General features: G+C 37.8%; 1 protein-coding gene across 4 annotated transcripts in view; it reads left to right on the top strand.

Moving 5' to 3' along the window:
• atp11b (ATPase phospholipid transporting 11B) overlaps window positions 1–23,153 on the top strand; it is a 45,397-nt gene that overhangs the window by 11,642 nt on the left and 10,602 nt on the right. For 2 of the 4 annotated variants that reach the window (XM_067512956.1, XM_067512957.1), the window contains exons 6-30: window positions 1–64; window positions 825–928; window positions 2,374–2,421; window positions 3,473–3,537; window positions 4,167–4,248; window positions 4,336–4,486; window positions 6,804–7,001; window positions 7,258–7,416; window positions 7,600–7,784; window positions 9,381–9,449; window positions 9,779–9,852; window positions 10,296–10,399; window positions 10,691–10,872; window positions 11,483–11,686; window positions 13,186–13,339; window positions 13,443–13,545; window positions 13,642–13,787; window positions 14,034–14,093; window positions 14,649–14,776; window positions 14,965–15,103; window positions 15,545–15,568; window positions 16,482–16,547; window positions 16,664–16,767; window positions 17,642–17,807; window positions 19,506–19,591. The exon at window positions 1–64 is cut by the window's left edge and continues 65 nt beyond it. In XM_067512956.1, the coding sequence (XP_067369057.1) occupies window positions 1–64; window positions 825–928; window positions 2,374–2,421; window positions 3,473–3,537; window positions 4,167–4,248; window positions 4,336–4,486; window positions 6,804–7,001; window positions 7,258–7,416; window positions 7,600–7,784; window positions 9,381–9,449; window positions 9,779–9,852; window positions 10,296–10,399; window positions 10,691–10,872; window positions 11,483–11,686; window positions 13,186–13,339; window positions 13,443–13,545; window positions 13,642–13,787; window positions 14,034–14,093; window positions 14,649–14,776; window positions 14,965–15,103; window positions 15,545–15,568; window positions 16,482–16,547; window positions 16,664–16,767; window positions 17,642–17,807; window positions 19,506–19,591 (2,865 nt within the window). The remainder of the gene's footprint in view (window positions 65–824; window positions 929–2,373; window positions 2,422–3,472; window positions 3,538–4,166; window positions 4,249–4,335; window positions 4,487–6,803; window positions 7,002–7,257; window positions 7,417–7,599; window positions 7,785–9,380; window positions 9,450–9,778; window positions 9,853–10,295; window positions 10,400–10,690; window positions 10,873–11,482; window positions 11,687–13,185; window positions 13,340–13,442; window positions 13,546–13,641; window positions 13,788–14,033; window positions 14,094–14,648; window positions 14,777–14,964; window positions 15,104–15,544; window positions 15,569–16,481; window positions 16,548–16,663; window positions 16,768–17,641; window positions 17,808–19,505; window positions 19,592–23,153) is intronic. The other 2 variants (XM_067512954.1, XM_067512955.1) reach the window with 2 other exon arrangements.

The raw sequence follows: 23,153 nt of genomic DNA, 5'->3' as shown, positions 1-23,153 counted from the left end.
AGATCGTCCAGATGGCACCTGTCACGTCACCACAGCCAGCCTTGATGGAGAGACTAACCTTAAGGTACTCGGTTGAGTTTTCATTGTTTCTTTGCAAATGATTTTGTTTGCAGCACAATTAACCATTTGGCTGATTAACCAAAATAGCTGCTTATCTATAATCATTGCTGAGGTTCGAGCCTGCAAATTTCACAATCAAGCTACTCTGCCTTAATGATGTAAAACAACAGAAGTTACATTCAGTGTTTTTCATCAAATGGTACATTTAGAGTTGCATAGCTTTGTGCAATGCAACTTTGAAGTATTGCAAAAAGTTACATTTTATGAATAATTTCACTAGTGCTGCTGTCATACACATAAAAAGATGGTTAATGACATGCTGTTGCTCCCAGAACATAAGGGTAATTATTCTTTATTTGGTTTGCAGAATGGAGTTTAGTTGGCAAACCATCTGTCACATGACTTATGCAAGCTTGTGTATGTGCCATATGTATGCATCTGATAATTATCTTTGATATGATTATATAATTTGTGTGTTACACACTTAATTTTGTATTTAGAATTTATCCCTCCGGGGTTTTTTTAAATTATTATTATTATTTTTCATTTTTTTTGGGTCTCTGGAGTTACTTCTTGTCTGTATACCTGCTTATACCATATCTCTGGCGATAACTATCTTAAAAAAATGATTATTCACTTTTGGATAAATGCAAAGTTAATATATTAAATTTTATCACGTGTATAAAAAAAAGTGTATTTTTTCATTTTTAACAGTGCTTCCCTTTCATCAGGATTTACTGTGTGTGTTATGTTTGTGTGTTTAGACCCACTACTCTGTTGCTGAGACTTCAGTATGTCAGTCAGTGTCCCGACTGGAGGCTTTACAGGCTGTGGTTGAGTGTCAGCAACCAGAAGCTGACTTGTACAGGTAATTGGCTCCTACAGCATGTTTACATACACCTTCAGGGGGTCATGAAGGGTTTAGTGTGAAGTGACAAGGGACAACAGATGCTCCCATCTAAACATCAGAAATTAAGATTTTACTGTAATATCTGATACATTGAGATTGTCTTTGTAATTTTTTTTGGTTTAATTTAAAAACTTTTAACTCGGTTTTTTTCCCTGAGAACTGCAGAAGAACCGTATACCTAAGTCTCAAAGTCACCACTTTAAAAATAACTCAGATGCAATACATGCATTTAAAGAGATCTTTGCAGTTTAGTAAAAGCTGATTAGCACGGAGCTTGTCTTGTCAGTCCACACCCTCTTAAACAAATGACTGAACGTAGGGTTATGTCACACTGTCTTAACAGTTGGGACACGAGGGCCCATTATTATCTGTGCAGTCTATGTACCTGTGACTGTTAGCTTGGTTACCTGCTTACCTTTTCTTTCACTAAGAAGTTGTTCAGATCTTGATGAAGAGGGAAAGAAAAGAGATGACGCATGGGTAAATTAAACTAACTTGTCAAGCAAAAATATTTTGATAATTAACAACAAAAAATTGGGCAGAGCCATTTGACTTGGCAACATAAGACTGGAACTGAGTCTAATCGAAAACCTTCACTTACATATCCAGACATTGTCAGTTATGTTGTTTTTGAACTGAGTCACTGTTGCATACACTGTAAAAGACTTTAAAAATTTTTAATCCCTTAAATCTCATCAAGAGTTTTGCAGTGGCTGGGTGTAAACCCTCCTAGACTACGCAAACATTCATGTGTCCTACTCACAGAGATTGAAGATACACAAGCTTTATTTATAGACAAAATTAACTGCACTGAGCTGCTCTCTAGCTAAAACTCGCATCTTATGTTTTAGCTGAACCAATTTAGTCAGAAACAATTGGATTTTATTGTTAATATTGTCTGAATATACTCCACTACAAGTCTCCTTAGATCCTACACATATTGTACTGATGACAGGGATTCAGCTCCAAAGTTAACTGTTCTGTGATCATTTAGTTTGTCCAGTAAACACAAATTAGCTTTAAAATAACTTCAGTGTGGTTTTTGAATGTGGTAACATGTAACTGTTTAAAGTAATTTTAAATATTATTAAACTAATGACTTATATAAAAGTAATATATATAATGCATAATGTGTTACTTACTACTTGGTACGGTTCAGGCTTTTACACATTATGGTGCATATAAAAAAGACACTGTTCGTTACCCATGGAATGACATCCACTTTTCTCATTACTGACAAGCTGCATAAAAACACATGGGCTTTACGCTAACCGGGTTGTTGAAGTACATGAAAAATGACTTTCTTAGTTTTCTTCCAGTATCCTAATGTCTTTTGTGTGTGTTTGTATGAACATTGTAGTTCTCTTTCAGTCTTCTTAACAGAAATGTCCGGTGTTTTCCAGGTTTGTTGGGCGGATTACAGTGACTCAGCATGGGGAGGAGATAGTCAGGTGAGGCCAGAATTATCTAGCTGGTTTGACTAGTCATTCAATTATTAATGATACTGTATTCGTGCAAGATGAGCTAAAGACGAGGCTTGAGGATTATACCAGGAGCCAAAATATTCCAAACATGCCCATATCCAATAACATGGGTTGGATAAATAGTGTAAGCGGAAGTATCAAGGTGGCACAAGGAATCCTAAAAAAATTGGAGGGTGACATGTTAAATCATGTCCTTGAGGAGTTAATGGGGCAACTGTGGCGCAGGATGTAGAGCAGTCGTCCACCAATGTCGTGGTTGTTGGTTTGATTCCTGGCTCCTCCGGTCACATGTTGAAGTGTCTTTGAGCAAGACACTGAACCCCAACTTGTTTTCCAGCTGCATTGCAGCTCGCCCATTGGGGGATGTGACATTTTGTCACGTTACCACCAAAAACATACATGTGTTTTATTTGGATTTTATGTGATAGACCAACACAAAAGGGTACATAGTTGTGAAGTAAAAAAAGAGAATGATAAATGGTTTTCAAAATATTTTACAAATAAATATCTGAAAAGTGTGGCGTACATTTGTATTCAGACCCCTTAACTTTGATATCCCTAAAAATATCTAAAATCCAGTGGAACTAATTGCCTTCAGAAGTCACCTAATTAGTAAATAGTCTCATTTAATCTCAGTAGAAATACAGCTGTTCTGTGAAGCCCTCAGAGGTTTGTTAGAGAACATTTGTGAACAAACAGCATCATGAAGTCCTAGGAACACACCAGACAGGTCACGGTGAAACACTGTTACAATCTATCATCCGAAAATGGAAAGAGATTGTGGCACATCTGCAAACCTACGTACCAAGACATGGGGCGTCCATGGCCGTATTTAAGTTTAAAATAACTGGATAATGTTACAAAATCACCAAGTACTATTCTAAACATACAAAGTTTTAATTTAATTTGGTTAACAGTATGCTGATACATTTTACACTGTTTTGTTTGTGCCAAAATTATGTAGTGACATCAATCTTTCTCTGTATTTATTATTTTTCTTTGTTTGCTTTCATGTCAGAGCACTGGGTCCTGAGAATTTGCTGCTACGAGGAGCCAGGCTGAAAAATACCAAAGAGATTTTTGGTGAGTCAGTTTAATGAGAATTCAAAAAGGGGAGATTATAGTTATTATACTTAGCTGAAACTAAAAGTAAAACTAAAGTGAAATAAAAGAATTATAACTTAAAATTTAAAATAAAATGCACCATAAAATTAAATGTCCTTTTTCAGAACTAAATGAATCTATATTACAAAAGATGTTTTGAACTACTATACAAATTGCATGTAAAATAGGAGCTGGAAAACTAGCAGGCCAGTCTCCAAAACCTGGAGACTGATTGGAACATTAGTCTGAGTAAATAATTTAAAATGGGTAAAAAAAAAAAAATCTAACCCAAAAAATATTTTGAAACTATAATAACTCTATTGTGAAGGAAATGCTACTCCTTATATATGGCTTAGCATTTTAACTGAATATTGTTTTTGTATGTTAAATCTTGGAAAGGGTTTGTCTCCCAATTATTATAAAAATTTCAGATTACTGTGTTCTATTTGCATGGTTTACATGTTTTGTAATGAAAAGCCTTTTATAAAAGTTAGAATCATTTTGATATTTTATATATTGATATTCTCATACACAGTTTGAACCCATGGTCTTATCTGCTAGTGTCCTAGAAGTCTGGCTTAATATTGCAACCAACTGTATTGTTGCAGGTGTGGCTGTTTACACAGGGATGGAGTCCAAAATGGCCCTGAACTATAAGTGCAAGTCCCAGAAACGGTCTGCAGTGGAAAAGTGAGCACACCTTGTTGTAGTCAAATATCATCAGTGTTTATATCATATGCTCTTTATTTATCGTTGCAAACTTTGTGCCTGTGCCAGGTCCATGAACACCTTCCTAATCATCTATCTGGCCATCTTGCTGTTTGAGGCTGTTCTCAGCACCATCCTGAAGTATGCCTGGCAGGCTGAGAACAAGTGGGATGAGCCTTTCTACAACCAAAAGACTGATCAAGAAAGAAACAGCAGTCCGGTTAGTCTGCTTCACACTAAGGATCAGAGGAATGCATTCTCTCCTTTTACCTATGTTTAACTTGCTCTTACTTTCACTTTTATCTCATTGCTTATAGCTGTTGGGATTTTTCTCTCTATTGCAGATATTTTTAAAAAAGATTAGTGAACATACAGTTCATCCAGAAAGTATTCACATTTTGTTATGTTACAGCCTTTTCCCAAAATAGATCAAATTTATCATTTGCCTCAAAATTCTACAAACAATACCCCATATGACAACATGAAAGAAGTTTGTTTAAAATGATTCCAAAAAAACACATGTATATAAGTATTCGCCACCTTTGCCATGATGCTCAAAATTGAGCTCTAGTGTATCCAGTTTCCACTGATCATCCTTGAGATGTTTCTTAAACTTGATTGGAGTCCACCTGTGGGAAATTCAGTTGATTGGACATGATTTGGGAAGGCATACACCTGTTTATATAAGGTCCCACAGTTAACTGCATGTCAGATGACAAGCCAAGCCATGAAGTCCAAAGAATTATCTGTAGACCTCTGAGACAGTTTTGTATCGAGGCACAGATCTGGGGAAGGGTACAGAAACATTTCTGCAGCATTGAAGGTCCCAATGAGCACAGTGGCCTAAATCATCCGTAAATGGAAGAACTTTGGACCGTAAATGGAAATGCTTTTGAACGACAACGACTCTTCCAAGAGGGGGCCGCCCGGCCAAACTGAGCAAAGGACCTTAGTCGGCGAGGTGACCAAGAACCCGATGGTCATTCTGAAAGAGTTCCAGCATTTCTCTGCGGAGAACATTCCAGAAAAACAACAATCTCTGTAGCACTCCACCAATCAGGCCTTTATGGTAGAGTGGCCAAATGGAAACGACTCCTCAGTAAAAGGCACATGACAGCCTGCCTAGAGTTTGCCAAAAGGCACCTGAAGGACTCTCAGAACATGAGAAACAAAATTCTCTGGTCTGATGAAACAAAGATTGAACTCTTTGGCCTGAATGCCAAGCGTTATGTCTGGAGGAAACCAGGCACCGCTCACCAACTGGCCAATGCCATCTCCACAGTAAAGCTTGGTGGTTGCAGCATCATGGCAGGAACTGGGAGACTAATCAGGATCGAGAGAAAGATGAATTCAGCAATGTACACGGACGTCCTTGATGAAAACCTGTTCCAGAGCACTCTGGACCTGAGACTGGGGCGATGGTTCATCTTTTAACAGGACACCAGCCCTAAGCAGCCAGCCAAGATAACAAAGGAGTGGCCCAGGCAGAGCCCAGCCCGATTAAACATCTCTGGAGAATGGGAGAAACTGCCCAAAAAGAGGTGTGCCAAGCTTGTAGCATCATACTCAAAAAGACAAAGTATTGTGCAAAGGCTGTGAATACTTATGTACATGGGATTTTTTTAAATTTTTTTTTTTTTAATAAATTTGCAAAGATTTCAACAAACTTCTTTCGTGTTGTGAATACTTCCAGGATGCACGGTATAAAGATGATTCCACATTTGCATACTTATAGACGCACTTAAAGTCTTAGAAAGGTGCTATTGTGGTGGTTTTAGTGTCTCTTGATTTTGTGACAGAGCATAGCAGAGGAACTGCCTGTCACCAGGCCAGGCTGCAGGCCTATCAGCCTACCTGCCAAAACTAATCAGTCAGAGAAAACCGCATCCCCTCAGTATTGAGTCAGGGAAAAAAAATACATTCTGTCTGGAGAGAAAGATTAATACGAACAACAAATGAATGGTTTTATGTTTAGAATAAAAGTTGCTTTAGAAAACCACTGGCCCTGTTATAGTCTATGCAAGCTTAACTTTAGTTTTACCAGTGATTGCATCCATCTATATCACCTGCTCTCCAGGAAATGTATAAATGGTTCTTAAGAAGTCTGACAATGTTCAATGACAAACAGTTGAGATCAAAAGATTATTTTTAAACCCAAGTTTAAAGATGATTCCAACTAGTAGTATTAGTTAGTACAATTTGTTTTGTATATCTTGTTAAGTTTAATCACAGAACAAACAATTTTATGAATATGGGTTTTGTATATCTACCCTGACTATCTCAGTCAGCCAGTCTCCTTTCCCATCACATAAAGTAATTACTCCTAATTTACCTTGTCTGTTCTGATTTAGGTGGATCAGTGCTGAACCAACATCGTTCTGTTTGTGCCTTGATGTGAATTAAGCTAATTTATGTTGTAATTTTACTACTTATAGTTAAATACGATGGAGCTTGTTAAAATTTTTTTTTTGCATAGGCCAAGTTATTTAGTTATGTTTTTTTCACCTTGTAATAGTTTGTCTTTGTGTCCTTTTTAGATTTTGAAATTCATCTCAGATTTCTTGGCATTTCTGGTCCTCTATAACTTCATCATTCCCATCTCGCTCTACGTTACTGTGGAGATGCAGAAGTTTTTGGGCTCATTTTTCATTGGCTGGGATTTGGATCTTTATCATGAGGAGAGTGACCAGAAAGCTCAGGTCAACACCTCTGACCTCAATGAAGAGCTGGGGCAGGTACCACAATGGAAGATGCATTGACTCATATAGACATAGGCACTAAATATGTATTTTTATAATTACTGTTAGATTGAGTTACTGAATTATCTGTTGGATACTGTTTAGATTGAATATGTGAGTATTACAAAGCAAAAATGTATATGTATATGTATGTAAAATGTAATTAAGCCTATTATATACATGTTGCAAGAGTTAAATACTGACGGATTGTACTCATTATTCAACTTACTAAAAAACACCTGCTGTATTGTAGGTGGAGTATGTGTTTACTGATAAAACGGGAACACTAACAGAAAATGAGATGCAGTTCCGTGAGTGTTCAATTAACGGAACCAAATACCGGGAAGTTAACGGTAAACTCGTACCAGAGGGAATGACTGATGATTCACCAGATAGTGCCACACCTCAAATGGTAAACCATTTTTAGCTCTTTTATTAATTTTCTATGCATCCATGCATACTGTTCGCACTGCTGCTATAAATTGCACAAAATATTCAAAATTGCATTTTTATATATTCAGGTTCTGCTACATTATGTCATTGTATTGAGTAAGGATTTGTTGTTTCTAACTGTCCTTCACTGTTTTCTCTTCAGATTGGTGAGGAATTGCTATTTCTGAAGGCAGTCTCATTGTGTCACACAGTTCAGATCAGTTACGATCAACCAGACTGCCTGGGTGGTGGAGACCCATTTTCCCATGCAAATGGTTTCTCTGCTAATCACATGGAATACTATGCCTCTTCCCCAGATGAGAAAGCTTTAGTTGAGGCGGCAAAGAGGTGAGGTTACATTAGAGCTTTTGTAAGAAATTTGTCTGTCTAGTGTTTTTGTTGAAATCTGAATAGAATCCAGAAATGCATTGATTAAAGTTGAGATTGAGAAAGGTACTGCTGCAAGACGTATTCAAGAAAACCAACCAGTATCACCCAATGGCAAGGGGGTGTGAATATAACAATGCAGGAAATGTGTAAATCCAATCGTTTACTTCCATGTCAGTGTGGGTGATGCAAAACGAAACTTGCACTCAAATATAGATCCTGGCTGTTCACATGAAGTTAAATTCCACCTGCTCTAATACATACTCTGATTGCATCACCTGCCTAGGGGCATTGAAATTGTTTTGGAGGTTTGACTCCTAACCAAATATAAAATGGGCACTTTTTCTTATTCATTTTTTGCCCAATTTATTGTGACTTAAATTTTCGAGCAAGTGACTATTTCTAGAGAGTAGTTCAAAGACCCCTCAAGCAGGTCCGTGTAGAACACTGGCCTAAAATAGGAACAATAAATACATGTGTAGCATCAGTCTAGATTTTGACATTTCTAATTGTTTATGGTGCATGAAATTGATGATCCCAAAGTAGTTTTCATACCACCAAATATATTTACGATGAGCAGGAAAGGGCGGAACCCATCACCCTGTGCTTCTATGCTCCATTGAACTGCAGACAGTACATCTATAGTATTTAACTAATATATTCGTGAAACAGTCTAAATGTCTGGCTACATGCTATTTTTTTTTTTTTTTTTTTTTTTATAAATACTGGCATTGGTGTCCCTACAGAAAAGAATTAGGAATACAGCTATTTGTTCAACCGAATCCAGCCTTAAAATCTGATAAAGATCAACAGCTTCCAGCGTGTCCCTTCAGGGGTCGCCACAGCGGAAGGTGTGAGTTTTTACGTCAGATGCCCTTCCTGCCACAACCCTCCCATTTTTAATTTATTTTTGTCCGGGCTCGGGACTGGCACCAGGGTTGCCCATGGTGGCTGGGCGGGGGCACACGTGGTGTGGTGGGATTCGAGCCTGCGGCCTTCTGCATCCCAACCCAATGCTCTACCACTGATCCACCTAATAGGAATATATAATGTTTGTAACACAGATGCTCAGTATAAATAGTAATTTAAAATTTTAACTAACAGTAATATTCCACTCAATGTTCAAAGGAGTCATGCATTTCACCTTACAAAAGATCTTTGTTTTATGCATGGCAGTGCCATGCTAAAGCCAGTGTGTCTGCTGACTTTGTGAGAGCAACAGCTGTTTCAATGTGGCCTGTCATCAGCCTTGAATTAAGGTTAGTTAGTGATAGCTGATCTGAGCCACAGTTTGACACTAACCACAAACAATAACTTATATATATTTCCAGATGAAACCTCAGGCCCTTGGTCAGAACCTTATTTACTGTGAGAAGTGGAAAAATATGTTCAGTTAAGTTTTGGCTGTACAAATTAAACACTTGCAGGCCACCATAGTTAAATTAATCAAGGAAATACTTTCCAAGTTTTTTATTTTATTTATTTATGTATTTTAAGGTTCAAGATGTCTTTCTGTAATACACTCTACCTTACCTATCTTTTGTTTTTTTTCCTCAGGATTGGAGTGGCCTTCACCTGTAGTAATGGAGACATAATGGAAATTAAATCCTTTGGCAAGTCAGAGAAGTATGTTTCAGTCCTTTGCATCTATTAAATTACAAGTGATATTAACCCTAACACTTACCCAATTATAAGTACTCAGACTATTTATTACTGTTTTATAAAATAATTGAGACAATATAAAGTGGGGGTTAATATTGTAACATTCCGGTTTAGGTTCAAAGCTGTGGCGTGTTGGTGCTAGAAGTTAATATTATTAGCATTTTACACAATAGTAATAAATACAAGCTGGCTAGACAGTGGTTAAAAAAAAATAGTGTTAAGCCTCCGTACCTAAAACAACGCCCTGTGTGGGTTTAGTGAGTTTAAAGTTAATACTCTCCTTGTTCTCTTAGGTATAAACTGCTCCATGTATTAGAGTTTGATGCTGACCGCAGAAGAATGAGTGTCATACTACAAACTCCCTCAGGTAACACAATGTTTTATTACACTACTCTGTTATATTTGGTGGTGGAGTGCAGGTATATGGCACATTAATTTGTTCCACCACCTCAAACACAAACACTACCAGTATAGTGAAAGGACTAGATCATAGCAGACATTAGAGTAGCAACACCAAGTAATATATCAATGCATTTGATATGAAAAAAGCATGATCATATTTATTTCCTTAGTGCACAGCACTAGACAGAATAACACCAGGCAAAGTGAAGCAAGATGTGACAGAGGTTTGAAAACACAAAAGGCAAATCATAGGTAGTTAAAGGGGAAAAATTAATGTTTCAGACTGAATGGAAATGAATTTTTGAAGGTTTTATATTATTTTACACTGTATAGAAATCTACATAATTTCATGGTTTTGAAAATGTATCATAACTGCTTTTTTTCTGTGCCTTCTTCCTGCTGTCGTAGGAGGCAAAGTCTTGTTCACCAAGGGAGCAGAGTCAGCCATCTTGCCTTTCACCACCAGTGGTGAAATTGAAAAGACAAGACTACATGTTGATGAGTTTGCCTTGGTAAGAAATGACATATATTTTCTCTTTAAATTCTGTGTGTGTGTGTGTGTGTGTGTGTGTTTTATATTCTGTGTTTTATAGTTTTATTAATTAATTTCTCTCTTCTTTATTCACTTCCTTTTTATACAAACTTGTTCTTTCCTTTTTCAATTTATCATTTACCTTTTCTTGTTTTTTTGTTCTCTCTTTTTTTTTTTTTTTTTTTACTATACATGTATGTTTTTTTCAAAAATCCTATTGTTTCTTGTTTTGTTTTGTTTTTTTGTGCGTGTGTAACCATCACCACTGTAGAAAGGTTTGCGGACCTTGGTGGTAGCGTGTCGCCACTTCAGCCCAGAGGAGTACATCGATGTGGACAGGCGGCTGAACATTGCCCGTACTGCGCTACAGCAAAGGGAGGAGAAATTGCAGGAGGCCTTCAGCTACATTGAGAAAGACCTGCAGCTCTTGGGAGCCACAGGGGTGGAGGACAAGTATGGAGTTTTATAATATGTATATTATCTAGATTTCTTTCCCTCCTGCTGTGAACGTCTTTTATCGCTGTCAATAAATATGTTTGTGTGATTTAGTTACCATGTACAGAACAATTGGGGTGTTATAAGACAGTAGAAAGCATCTGGCAAATAGCTGATGGATAAACAGACTTGGCGGGACCATCGCAAACAATCTATAGTCAGCAGGGAGATAAAGTCATATCACTGAGCATCTCGTGACATGAATGTTGACGTATGTTTGCGCTCACCATCTGCTCCTCCCATAAGCCTCTATTTCTCCACTTATCACTTCACTCTGTTTTTGTTCTGCTTCTCTGTGCCATGCTGATAGCATGGTAATACTACATCATTTCGATCATTTATTAGCATCTTGAGGCACATTGACTGTGGTCAGAAATAAGAACAGACATTCTCACCAAAATCCGCTAAGAGCAGTAGATTATATAAAATGTAGGTTTTAGTTCTTTATCCACAAGTCTAAAACTAATGTTCTTACATAGGAATAATCCCAATTTTCTATATAGGAATAGCGAATAGTGTGTATGAAAAACAAATGGTATACGTCCTCTCCCACCCCTGTGTCCCACAGACTCCAAGATAAAGTTCAGGAAACCATTGAAGCTCTGCGGCTGGCTGGGATCAAAGTATGGGTGCTGACAGGAGACAAACATGAGACGGCGGTCAGTGTCAGTCTGTCCTGTGGCCATTTCCACAGAACCATGAACATCCTAGAGCTTCTGCAGCAGCGCTCTGACAATGAGTGTGCTGAGAAGCTCCGCAGTTTGGCCAGAAGGTAGCGTGTGGGGGTGGGGTGGGGCCTTAAGTCATGTTACAGCTATGTTCAGTACGTTACAGCACTCCAAAGAACATCCTTCAGTCTTATAAATTAAAATAATAAAACATGATTTCTTGATAAAATCCAAAAATATGTGAATTTGTGCATTGTTTGTAACATGTTTTTTAATTACCGTAGATGGAGTCGGATTACACACTTAACAGCAAAAGCTTAATTTATACATTTTTATTGTGTTAATACCACAAACATTTTTATTGGGATTTTATGTGATAGACCAACACAAAGTGGCACATAATTGGGAAGTGAAAGGAAAATGAGCAATGATTTTCAAAATTATTTACAAATAAATAAATGAAAACTATAGTGTGCATTTGTATTCAGTCCCCTTTATTTTGATACCTCTAACTAATATCAACTGGAACTTCAGAAGTCCCCTAATTACAAAGACATGGCCATCCACCTAAACTGACAGGTTGGGGACAGAGAGCATTAATTCGAGAAGCAGCCAAGAGATCCACAGCTCAGGTGGGAGAATCTGTCCACAGGACAACTAATAATTATGCACTCCACAGATCTGGCCTTTATGGAAGAGTGGCAAGAAGAAAGACTTAAGAAGTCCCCACAAGCTATGTGAGGGATCCAGCAAACATGTGGAAGAAGGTGCTCTGGTCAGATGGGACTAAAATTGAACTTTTTGGCCTAAATGGAAAATGCGGTGTGGCAGAAACACTGTCCCCACCGTGAAACATGGTGGTGGCAGCATCATGTTGGCAGGATGCTTTTCTTCAGCAGGGACAGGGAAGCTGGTCAAAATTGATGGGAAGATGGATGAAGCCAAATACAGGGCAATCTGTGAAGTCTGCAAAAGACTTTAGACTGGGGAAGCAGTTCACCTTCCAGCAGGACAACAACTCTAAATATACAGCCAGAGTTACAATCGAATGGTTTAGATTAAAGCATATTCATGTATTAAGAACGGACCAGTCAAAGTCCAGACTTGAATCCAGTTGAGAATCTGTGGCAAGACTTAAAAATTTCTGTTCACAGACACTCTCCATGCAATTTCACTGAGCTTGAGCTATTTTGCAAAGAAATATGGGCAAAAGCCTCATTCTCTAGATGTGGAAAGATGGTAGAGACATACCCCAAAAGACTTGCAACGAAAAGTGGTTATATGAAGTATTGACTTGGGGGCTGAAAACAAATGCACGCCCCACTTTTCATATATTTATTGGGGGGAAAAAAATTGAAAGCCATTTATCATTTTCCTTTCACTCCACAATTATGTACCAATTTGTGTTGGTCTATCACATAAAATCGCAATATTTACATTTGTGTTAATGAGGTGACAAAAAGGGGAACATTTTCAAGGGGCATTCATACTTTTTTAAGGCGTTTTAGTTACAATATTTGGTAGTATGTTTGTTTTTTCAATTTGTATCTATCTCCTCCTATATTCTGTTCTTTTCTGACCATTTCTCTCCATGTGTTGCCAGGATAAAGGAGGACCATGTCATACAACATGGGCTCGTTGTGGATGGGGCCAGTCTGTCATTAGCATTAAGGGAGCACGAGAAGCTGTTCATGGAAGTGTGTAAAAACTGTTCCGGTGTGCTGTGCTGCCGCATGGCCCCACTGCAGAAAGCTAAGGTGCCAGTGCTTTATCATCAACCAGAGTTTGTGTGTGTGTCAGTTTCAATAGCGACAGCATGTATTGTTCCTGCTGTATTTGTTCATGGTGCTTTATGTCCAGGTGGTGCGTCTTATAAAAACATCTCCAGAGAAACCCATCACCTTAGCTATTGGGGATGGAGCCAATGATGTCAGTATGATACAAGAAGCCCATGTGGGCATAGGTAAACCCTCAACATACTTATGCATAGCTGACTGTCTCCAAGTCCTCTATATTTGTGTTCTGCAGTGTTATTTCCACTATGTGTGTTTGAATATAGGCATCATGGGTAAAGAGGGTCGTCAGGCCGTGAGGAACAGTGACTATGCAATAGCCAGGTTCAAGTTCCTGGCTAAACTCCTGCTGGTCCACGGTCACTTCTACTACATTCGAATAGCTACGCTTGTACAATACTTTTTCTACAAGGTAGGTAATGACTCAAGAAATTGTTTGCTTGTAGTTTTCTTTTAATTTCTTGATCCATGCTCCTAGTGCAAGAAAACATATGCATATGTCCTAGGTTTAGCTGTAGGTTCATTTACAGTAAAGAGTACGTTTGACATCACGGAAAGGGTTTTTACTAAACATCAGCTGTTCGGACTGTGTTCAGTCATGTCTCCTTTCACTGCAGTGTGTTTAATGTTTCTTTCCTTCACTCTGTCTTTTTTCTAGAATGTGTGTTTTATCACACCCCAGTTTTTATACCAGTTCTTCTGTTTGTTTTCACAACAAGTAAGTCGTGTTACCTTTTCATTTCTTTCACTTTTTTGTATGTTGATTTGTTCCTGGGTTTTAATGTTGCACAGTCCTTCATTTAGTACATTTTACCTCATTGAGTGTACATTTAACTAGTAGTTTCTTTTTTCTAAAACAGTCTTCATCTCTTTAATATAAGCTCTATTTCTATTTTACAATTTAATATCATTTTAGTTTTCACAAGTCTCAACCAGCAGGGACTGACTGAGATTCATAAATTTTTTGCTGAACTCGTAATCATTTAGCTAAGTGACAAAACTTTGAAACAATTTATCCAGCTATTAATGCCGTTACGTGTGTTTCTTTGGCTTTATTCTGTTTTTAACAATTTCATAAGTCCAAGACAAAGGTGACAATCAGTCGTGGGAAATCGTTTTAACATATTAGATTATGTGTAGTGTAGACAAACAGAGAGAAGTATGTTGGTGGGTTGTTGTATTTTGTTTAACTTAAGTTCAGTGTGTATGTCAATGTGCATTTCAATTACGGCTAATACGTAAGTGTTGAGTTAAATGTCTCTGTCCATCCTAGACTCTGTATGACAGTGTTTATTTGACACTGTACAACATCTGCTTCACCTCACTGCCCATCCTAGTGTACAGTCTGTTTGAACAGCTGGTCCACCCGCATGTACTGCAGAATAAACCCGGCCTCTACAGGTAAGGCTATGTGTAATCTGTAGTTACACACTTTATATAGCAATAACTGTTCCTTGGAAATTGTTTTTTACATTTTTAATTTGAAGATTTTTTTTTTCCATTTGTGTACAGTTTCGCTCATAATTTATTGTATACATGTTCTTAATCATTAAGTAAATTACATAAGAAACAAATATTGTTTCCTACAGGGACATCAGCAAGAACTCTCTGTTGTCTTTTCAAACATTTTTGTACTGGACTTTGCTGGGCTTTTGCCATGCATTCGTCTTCTTCTTTGGATCCTACATACTGATGGGAGAAGATACCACACTGATGGGCAATGGGCAGGTGTGTGTGTGTGTGTGTGTGTAACTGGCTCGGTTATTAGAAAATTGTTGTTTCAGTGCACAAAAAATGCAGGTGTGTGTCAATTTGTGTATTTTTTTTTTTTTAGTGATACTGTTAATGGGCCTGGTTGCTATTTCTCCCCTTTTATTACGTGTCTCACCTACATTCTGTCCTTTTCTTTGACTGTCTCTGTTATTGTAACAGCATGTATTTCATTCACTTATTAATAAGCAACTTATACTATTTTAACTCTTCTTATTTTGTATTTTATCTGCCCCTTTATTCATGTTTTTCTTTTCCACTGCGTATCTTGCAATCTTTCTTTTTGTCTAAAGTTTGAGATGTCAGAAAGCATTTTTTCTCTCTTGACTTTCTATTCTTTCTTTTATTCACTACTCTATTTTTTTTTTCCTTCTGCCTTCATGCTGTGCATGTCTTCAGATCTTGCGAGCTAACAGGCAGCTGGTAAGAGTCCGCTCACAGTTAGATACTTGCCTCCTTAGGGGGAAAGACTTTCAGGAGGATTCCCAAAACTCTTTTATTATTGATGATTATGATGCAAAAAATGTGATGGCACACATTTACCTTTCCTCATTTTAAAGTCTTGATATGAGCAATGTGACAGCAGTTGTAAAACTTTAGTTATTTATTAAACCTTGATGATTCTGGTAAACTAATCAGTTTTCAATTCATTCGTTTTCGCTTGAATTCAACTGTCTGTTTGGTTTTCAATTTAACGACTCTTGCTAGAATACAGTATTAGTAAGCTTCTGTTGAAAATTCTCAATTGAAAAATTAAGGCCACAGTAAGCTGGTGAATTTTGAATTTCAACTTAAAGTTAGTTTATTAATGAAGGAGCAACACAAAAAAAGAGAGTAGGTAAAAAAAAATTGCAAAATAATTAAAGTATGGCCCTAATAATGTTTTAATAGTGCCTGAATTGTTGGCTGCTTCTTTTTAATGTCTCTGCTTATACATCTTACTACACTCACTATTATTTTTTAGGGCCCACAGTATTCAGCCTCTGTTTAGAATGATTCTCAGTAGAGCTACTGACAGTCGTCGCACAGTCGGAGTGCTAGGCCCAATAATACCACACATTCTGTTAAGGCTTATATAAGGTTTTATTCAACGCACCACTGTAAAGCAAAGCATAATTCTTTTCACCTGGTCCAACCTGTTCCAGCTTCCAGATGATCTGAATTATATTTTTTTTGGGCCAGAAGCAGGAGTAACGTTATGTGTATTTATTGTACTTGATCACAGGAATAAGAAAGGTCATGTAGACTATGACACCAAATGTTACAGAGATTCCTGTAGTTGTTGCAGCATTATACCCTGGACTGTTTTACTGACAGATGTGTGTATGTTTTTTAGATGTTTGGAAACTGGACATTTGGAACGCTGGTCTTTACCGTCATGGTCATCACGGTCACATTAAAGGTAAATTACGTAGCTAGATTCCTATAGCCTATTGATTCCCTACTTGTCCCTGTGTTAGTGTTTTACACTCAACTTTTTTTTCTTTCCCCCTTTTGTGGGTCTGTGTGTAATGACAGCTTGCTTTAGAGACTCATTTCTGGACATGGATGAACCACTTTGTGACATGGGGCTCAATTGCCTTCTACTTCATTTTCTCTCTCTTCTATGGAGGCATTATCTGGTGAGAACAGCTTCCTACAAATTTCACATATGTTTTTGCTGGTAATGTAAAAAGTGAGGAAAGTCTTTGTTACTGTGTTACCGTACAATGTCCTACTGTTAAAAGTAAACATGCTGAACACCTAAAACACCTTTTTAAAGTGAGATCCCTACATTTGGAAACACTTACTCTGCAATGGTCATGCAACAGAAATTCCAAAACACTATATTGTATGAACAATTTAATGAAAATAACAAGTGTTAATTATACGATGAACTGCAAATAGTGCTGATAGTTTACATTTTGGTACAGTCAAATTAGGAACAGCACTAGCTGGTTACTGAACTACTGTATATTTAATTAGATGCTTATAAAATGAATGTATATGTGTGTGATTTACATTTAATAATATTGTCTTGCCGTGTTTTTTCTTGCTATAAGAGAGGGTTATATATGCATTTTTATAATCCTGATAAGGATGTCTTCAAATGGAACAAGCTCATTTACACCAAATGTATCTTGCCATTTGGCAGATACCTCAGTGAGGCTTAGCTAGGGTTATTTAGGAGATGAAACAGATTTGTCGCATCTCGACCCAGCCCAGTCGACTCAGACTGCACGGAGCCATCCTGACAGTACTGACCAATAATTGAAATTTGTGATCTGACATCTGCACTGGTTAAACTCTTTGCTTTCTGTGAACAATAAAATCCTTCTAAGAGCAAGATTTAATCTGCCAGGAACACCGGGATTTAAACTGAGGGCAAAACGTTACTGTCACTTCAAGATAAAGCAACTTGTACTGTAGATGTTTCTCACCCCTGATAAGAAACATAGGCGTCATAACCTTTTCCCTGCTGCTGCATCATATAACTGTTGTTTCATCTCCTTTCAGGCCTTTCCTTCACACCCAGGACATGTACTTCGTCTTTGTACAGCTGCTGTCCAGTGGTTCGGCTTGGTTTGCAATTATCATCATCGTCATAACATGCCTCTTTCCTGACGTGGTGAAGAAGGTCTTCTACAGGCATTTGCAACCAACTAACACACAGAAGAGTCAGGTAACATTGCGAGGAGGGGCATAAAATAAGAAACTGTGATCAGAGAACAAAGATTGTTTTGTAAGGAGTTCCATCTATCGCTCTAAGGTAAATTATCCATTTATATTGTTAAAAAAAAAAAAGATCAGCTTCTAATTTATTTGGCTGGTATATAAAGAGACTCGTGCAGCAGCCATAACTGTTTTTTTTTTTAGTCAATCTCAGTCACAGTAGTTCTCATCACTGTTTTAATAGTTGTGTCAGTTATCCCTTGTTTTCTATGCTAGCCTGCATCCTGGTATCAACTCTGGGAACACCTGTATAAAACGTTCTTCAGAATCCTCTATTGTATGCTCATCTTTTCTCTCTAAACTTGATAACCTTGGATGTGTGAGTAGGAGCTATAGACTGAAGCGTTACATAATCAACCAGACAAATGTAGTGGAACTGAAAATGTGCTGTATCATGAGCAGCAGAAATATTTAGTTTATTTTAGCCTTTTTACCTCAAAAAGGACACTAGTTATTCGTGACCAGAGTTGTTGGGTAATTTGTTGTTTTTGGATATTAAAACCTAGAGAGGTTACAGTCAACGAGTTTTTGACACTGACCTTTTAGTATTATGCATTATGTGCACTATCTGCAGATACTGATCTAATCCCGATTGAATATTTACACTTTTAGTCTGAAGTAATCTTTCACGTATGGCTATCTTTCTTCTCCCGTCACCCACTGGTAGCAGCAGCACTTCCCCGGGGTCACGTTAATGTCCCCTTTCACTGTTGTCTTGGAGATGGCTGCATGTGTGTTCCTTTTATTAGTCTAGAAGCTGGAGTAATGGCGGCCGCAGCAAGTAAAGCCAGCAACATAAAACTACTTAAAGGTAGTCATGTTAACAATCCCAGCTTGTCTCTGTTTGGCTTTCCTTTGTGCATGAGCTTTTACATTAAAAAATGACTGTGCTTCCATAGAAGCCACAGCATTAGCTGCCTGTTAGCAGCCATGAGTTTGTGATGGTGCGCTGTTGATGGGTACATGGACGTTACATAATGTAGCTCACCTGCATTCAAGTACCTATGTATTTTAATGGTTTGTTTCTTACAGATATAATTTTCAAAAATTGATATTCAACGAATAGTTACTCCTATTTCTATCTCAAAGATGGAAATAATATTTCCTCTAACATGACGAGTCTGACGGGAGAAAATAAACTAAAATGTCAATGTTGCTCAAATTCTAGAGAGGAAATGTTCCGTAGGTCATGTTGTTTAAATAGTTTATTTTCTCAGCCTTTGTGGCCTTGAGTAACCCATCTCTTTCACAGGAACAGCAGGATGTTAAGTTGCATACACGATCACACTGCATGATCTCCTTTTGATCCAGTATGCACACACACAAACACATACCTAAGCATATAGTATGTACAGTCACCTCTCAGCAGGCACATGCTGTTACTGAATTGATTTATCCAGCTGGAGATTGTTTATTCTTTATTTTTGCACCTCCCTCCTTTTAAAACTCCTCTGTTTTTCAGAAATACACTGCCTTTTCCAATCGTATGTGGTGTTTGATACTTCTTTTCTAACCTTTGTTCCCATTTTGTCTTTGTATGTGTATGTATGATTCTGGGTTTAGTATTAACGGTGTGTCAGTTTGAGAGCGTGATTGTTATCCTCTGTGTGCTTGTCCTCATATCCTCTCTGTATATTCTCTGCTGTAGATGTATTCCAACCGTGTGGCGATAGGTGATGACTTCATTGCTCTGCAGCCTCTGTCCAAAGCCAAGAGCCAGCTGGGCAAAATTAGGTAGAGGAGATGAGACTGATTTAGCCCTGGGCTTAGAACACATCTAAATCAATCAATTCAAACAGAAGAAGTACCCAAGTGCTTATTCAAAAGCAATATTTCTATATTAAAATATTCTGGCAAGAATCTGTATAACTTTGTGTCTAGTCTGCCTTCAGTACTAACGTGTCATTTCCCCTGCAGTGAAGCTGCACTCTCTAAATTGAATTTCAATTTCATTTGCTTGAAAATATGTAGTTGAAATATTTTAGCAATCTCAGCTTGTCTCTGTGTGGGTTATAGTTGTGCATAAAAGTGTGCTTCCATAGAAGCCACAGCATTAGCTTTGTAAAGGTACAATGTTGATGGGTACGTGGACATTACATAATGTAGCTCACCTGCATTTTGGAATCATTCATAGGTAAACATGGAATTACTCTGGTAGACCTCAGGAGTTACAGAACTTTGCTTTTATTTGTTAAAAAAGAAACGTTGGTGCATCTAAAACGAGCAGCAGATTAACCGTGTGGTTATGATGCCACAGAGTTTGAAATCTAACTCAGCCAGAGAGTGACAGATTTTCACTGCATGCCATCCTAGAAGCCCCTTTTGGAAAATAACTTCAGAATTCAGTCATTAGACCAGAAAATTGTGGAACCCTGAAGTTACGTGCAACTATTGTAAGCTACAGATGGCCACTCATGCACGACCAGAGTTTGTTACAGTTTCGATCCCTCACACTTTTCTTAAAATCTTACTTAAGGCTTTAACATTCAATAAATAAGAATGAAAATAATATTGGTAGTACAAATAGCATAAAACAATGTCTACACGTAGAAACGTTGCTTTATTGAATAAGCACTCCTGTTTAGGATCATTCATACAATTATGAATTGTTTTTTTCTCCTAGGTCTGGTCTTAATTTAGTTTTACTAAAGGCCTGTTCTAACACCAGCAGTGCTGTGTGCTGTTAGTGTTAAAACCTATTGTTTATATGTCGGTGTGTGCATGCCCTGGAATTGCCAATCAGCATTCTTTGTGATACCTGTGATAGAAAAAAAATTGATCTGTTTTGGGGATTGTGGTGTTGAAGATAATGCGGGAGAATGTGACACAAAGCATTTCAGCCATTGCATGTGCTGCATTTTATTGATGAGTTGTCATGTGTTCTGAGACCTCCGCCAATCCAACCTGCTTAAGCATGGTAGACATCACTCTCACCCTACCCCCAACCCCCACCCCCCCACCCCCAACTGCATGAATGTATAGCAGATCACTGGGGAACCCGTACTGACTTGATTTAAATTCTTCCCATCTCATTATAATGTGATAGCAGTGTTATCATACTGTTGTAATTAAAGCACTTTTTAGATTGTGTTGCCTGGTACCTGCATCAGACCCAAATCCGACTACCTGGTCAGACGGGCATCCTGACCGTAAGATAGTTGGTCATGCAACCACAATCTGGCATGCTATGCTCATGTTAAAGTGACACATCGGTCAGTTTCATGGTTTACTGTATCTGCAGCATGAATGCCCTCAGACTGGTTTCACTACTTGAGAACACTCCCCTCACCTCAGTGCAAGTTTTGTCCACGTGCATGGTTTCAGCAAACCCACAGAACAAGACTGAAGACCCCCTACAGCTGCATGACAGTCTTTTGAGCTGGTGTGGGCTGCCTTGCACAGCAGCATGATGCTGTATGGCTGTATTATTAAAGCAGCCAGTTTAGACTAAAGACTTGAAGATGTTGCACTGCCATAGTAAACATGTCTCTTAACAGGATCGAGTGGAAATGCTGACAGTAGTGTGAGCTCTGTTTTAAAGGACCAAGAACCAAAAGTTCTGTCACTTCAGTTCAGTCCTGATTAGTAAAACCAAAAATATTTAAGCGGTTTAATTGCGCTAACTGTCCAGATCCTCTACTATTTTTCTATTGCACAAGGTTTATTGTGCAATAGAAAAATAGTATAAATTTTAAGGGAACTTTAGGTCCATGCAACTTTTATCTTAAATCTGCATAGCATGTTATTTTTTATTTTTAAAGGACTTGCTGGGAAATATTTATTATTATTATGTTATACTCATTTATAATAAGTTGCTAGTTTTTAGATATTGCTAAAATCAATGCAGTTGTATCCTGTAGAGTAAATTATTATTATGTTATACTCATTTAAAATAAAATTTCTGAAACGGTCACTGCAAAACTGTTTAAACTGTTAACCTACATAAAGGTAAAACTTACTGCAGTGTTGTCTTACACTGCATTATTTTTTATTATTAAATGGACCCAATATCCTGGAGTACAGTATGTTCCCACTCACTAATGTTATGGTCAGTACAGGTGGCATCCCGCTAATTCAATGAGCAGAGACAAACTGTAGAGTTGCAGATAGTAAGTGTCTTGTGTATTGTGGTACGAGAGGGCCCACAGCACAATATGCTAATGGAAATTTTCTTTCTTCAGTTGGAGCAAGTTGTTTGTTAAATCTGTAGAACTACAGAAGATGCATTTGCAGATGCTTCTGAATCAGAGTGCATTCATGTGCTGTTTAATATAGTGTATTGAGTTCTTTTGAAAAAAAAAAAAATTCAAGTACCTTGCAGATTTATTTTTTCTTAATTAGATTAGGAGGTAATCACAAAAGAACCCTGAAGGCTCTCCTGGGTTTTTGTTGTTTGCCTACTCTAGCTCTGATAGATTCAGCTGTAGGTTAATTGGTTTGGATACTAATAGATTTGCTCTTATCTGTGCTAGAAGAATCTGTTTCCCTCGAGACATCTTTTGTATGCCTGCAGCTTCTTTCTGCTCATTTGTTGCTCAATTTTACAGCTACTTCTGAGCTTAGCAGCATTCTTACCAAAGTGTTCCATTGTCTCTGCTTTTGTGAGAAATTGAAGCCCTCCTCCAGTGACCTCATCAGCCCACTCCAATTTTCTGAAAGACCTTTTCTCAAGCATTGATTTCATAATCTCACCGTCCAATTAAAATGAGGTTCAGCGGGGGAATAGGACCTGTGATGCTCTTTGGAGTCCTGTTAGAAGAAGCAGGAAGCAGCAGGTCCTGTTTTCTTTTAAAGAACCAGTTTGATCTAGACTCTGAATATATTGAATGTTGTTGAAGAGATCACTTCTGAAGGGCTTTAAAAAGACCCATTTGGTCTCTGTAAACTGTATATATAATTGTATTGGCGCACACTGTGGAGTAAGGGTCAGAGATTTCATCAGTTAGCTGTCCCCCTACAGTGCAGCCTGGACCGATGTTGACTGGCTGACCGACCGCTTGCTTACTAAGTAATCTGCTGGTTGGTAAATGAGTGGCACTGGAAATCATCCATTTTAACTTTGAGTATTTAGTCTTGTATTGAGTCTTAAATCATTATTTTCCTGGAATTTGAGAGTTCTATTTATATTGAAGGGAAATTCACTCACTATGATGATCCTTCAGTGGTCTATTCGGTTGGATTTGACACGTGCACTGAATTATCTTCGTCCCAAATCTATTTAATTTGTTCCCCCCCCCCCCCCTAACGATTTTTAAAGATTTGAATATGAGACTAAATAACTAAAATGGATACTTTT

The sequence above is a fragment of the Channa argus genome, chromosome 8 (assembly GCF_033026475.1).
Source record: "Channa argus isolate prfri chromosome 8, Channa argus male v1.0, whole genome shotgun sequence".
NCBI lineage: Eukaryota > Metazoa > Chordata > Actinopteri > Anabantiformes > Channidae > Channa > Channa argus.
Note: the sequence above shows the minus strand (reverse complement) of the source record. Positions and strands in the feature narration are given on the sequence as shown.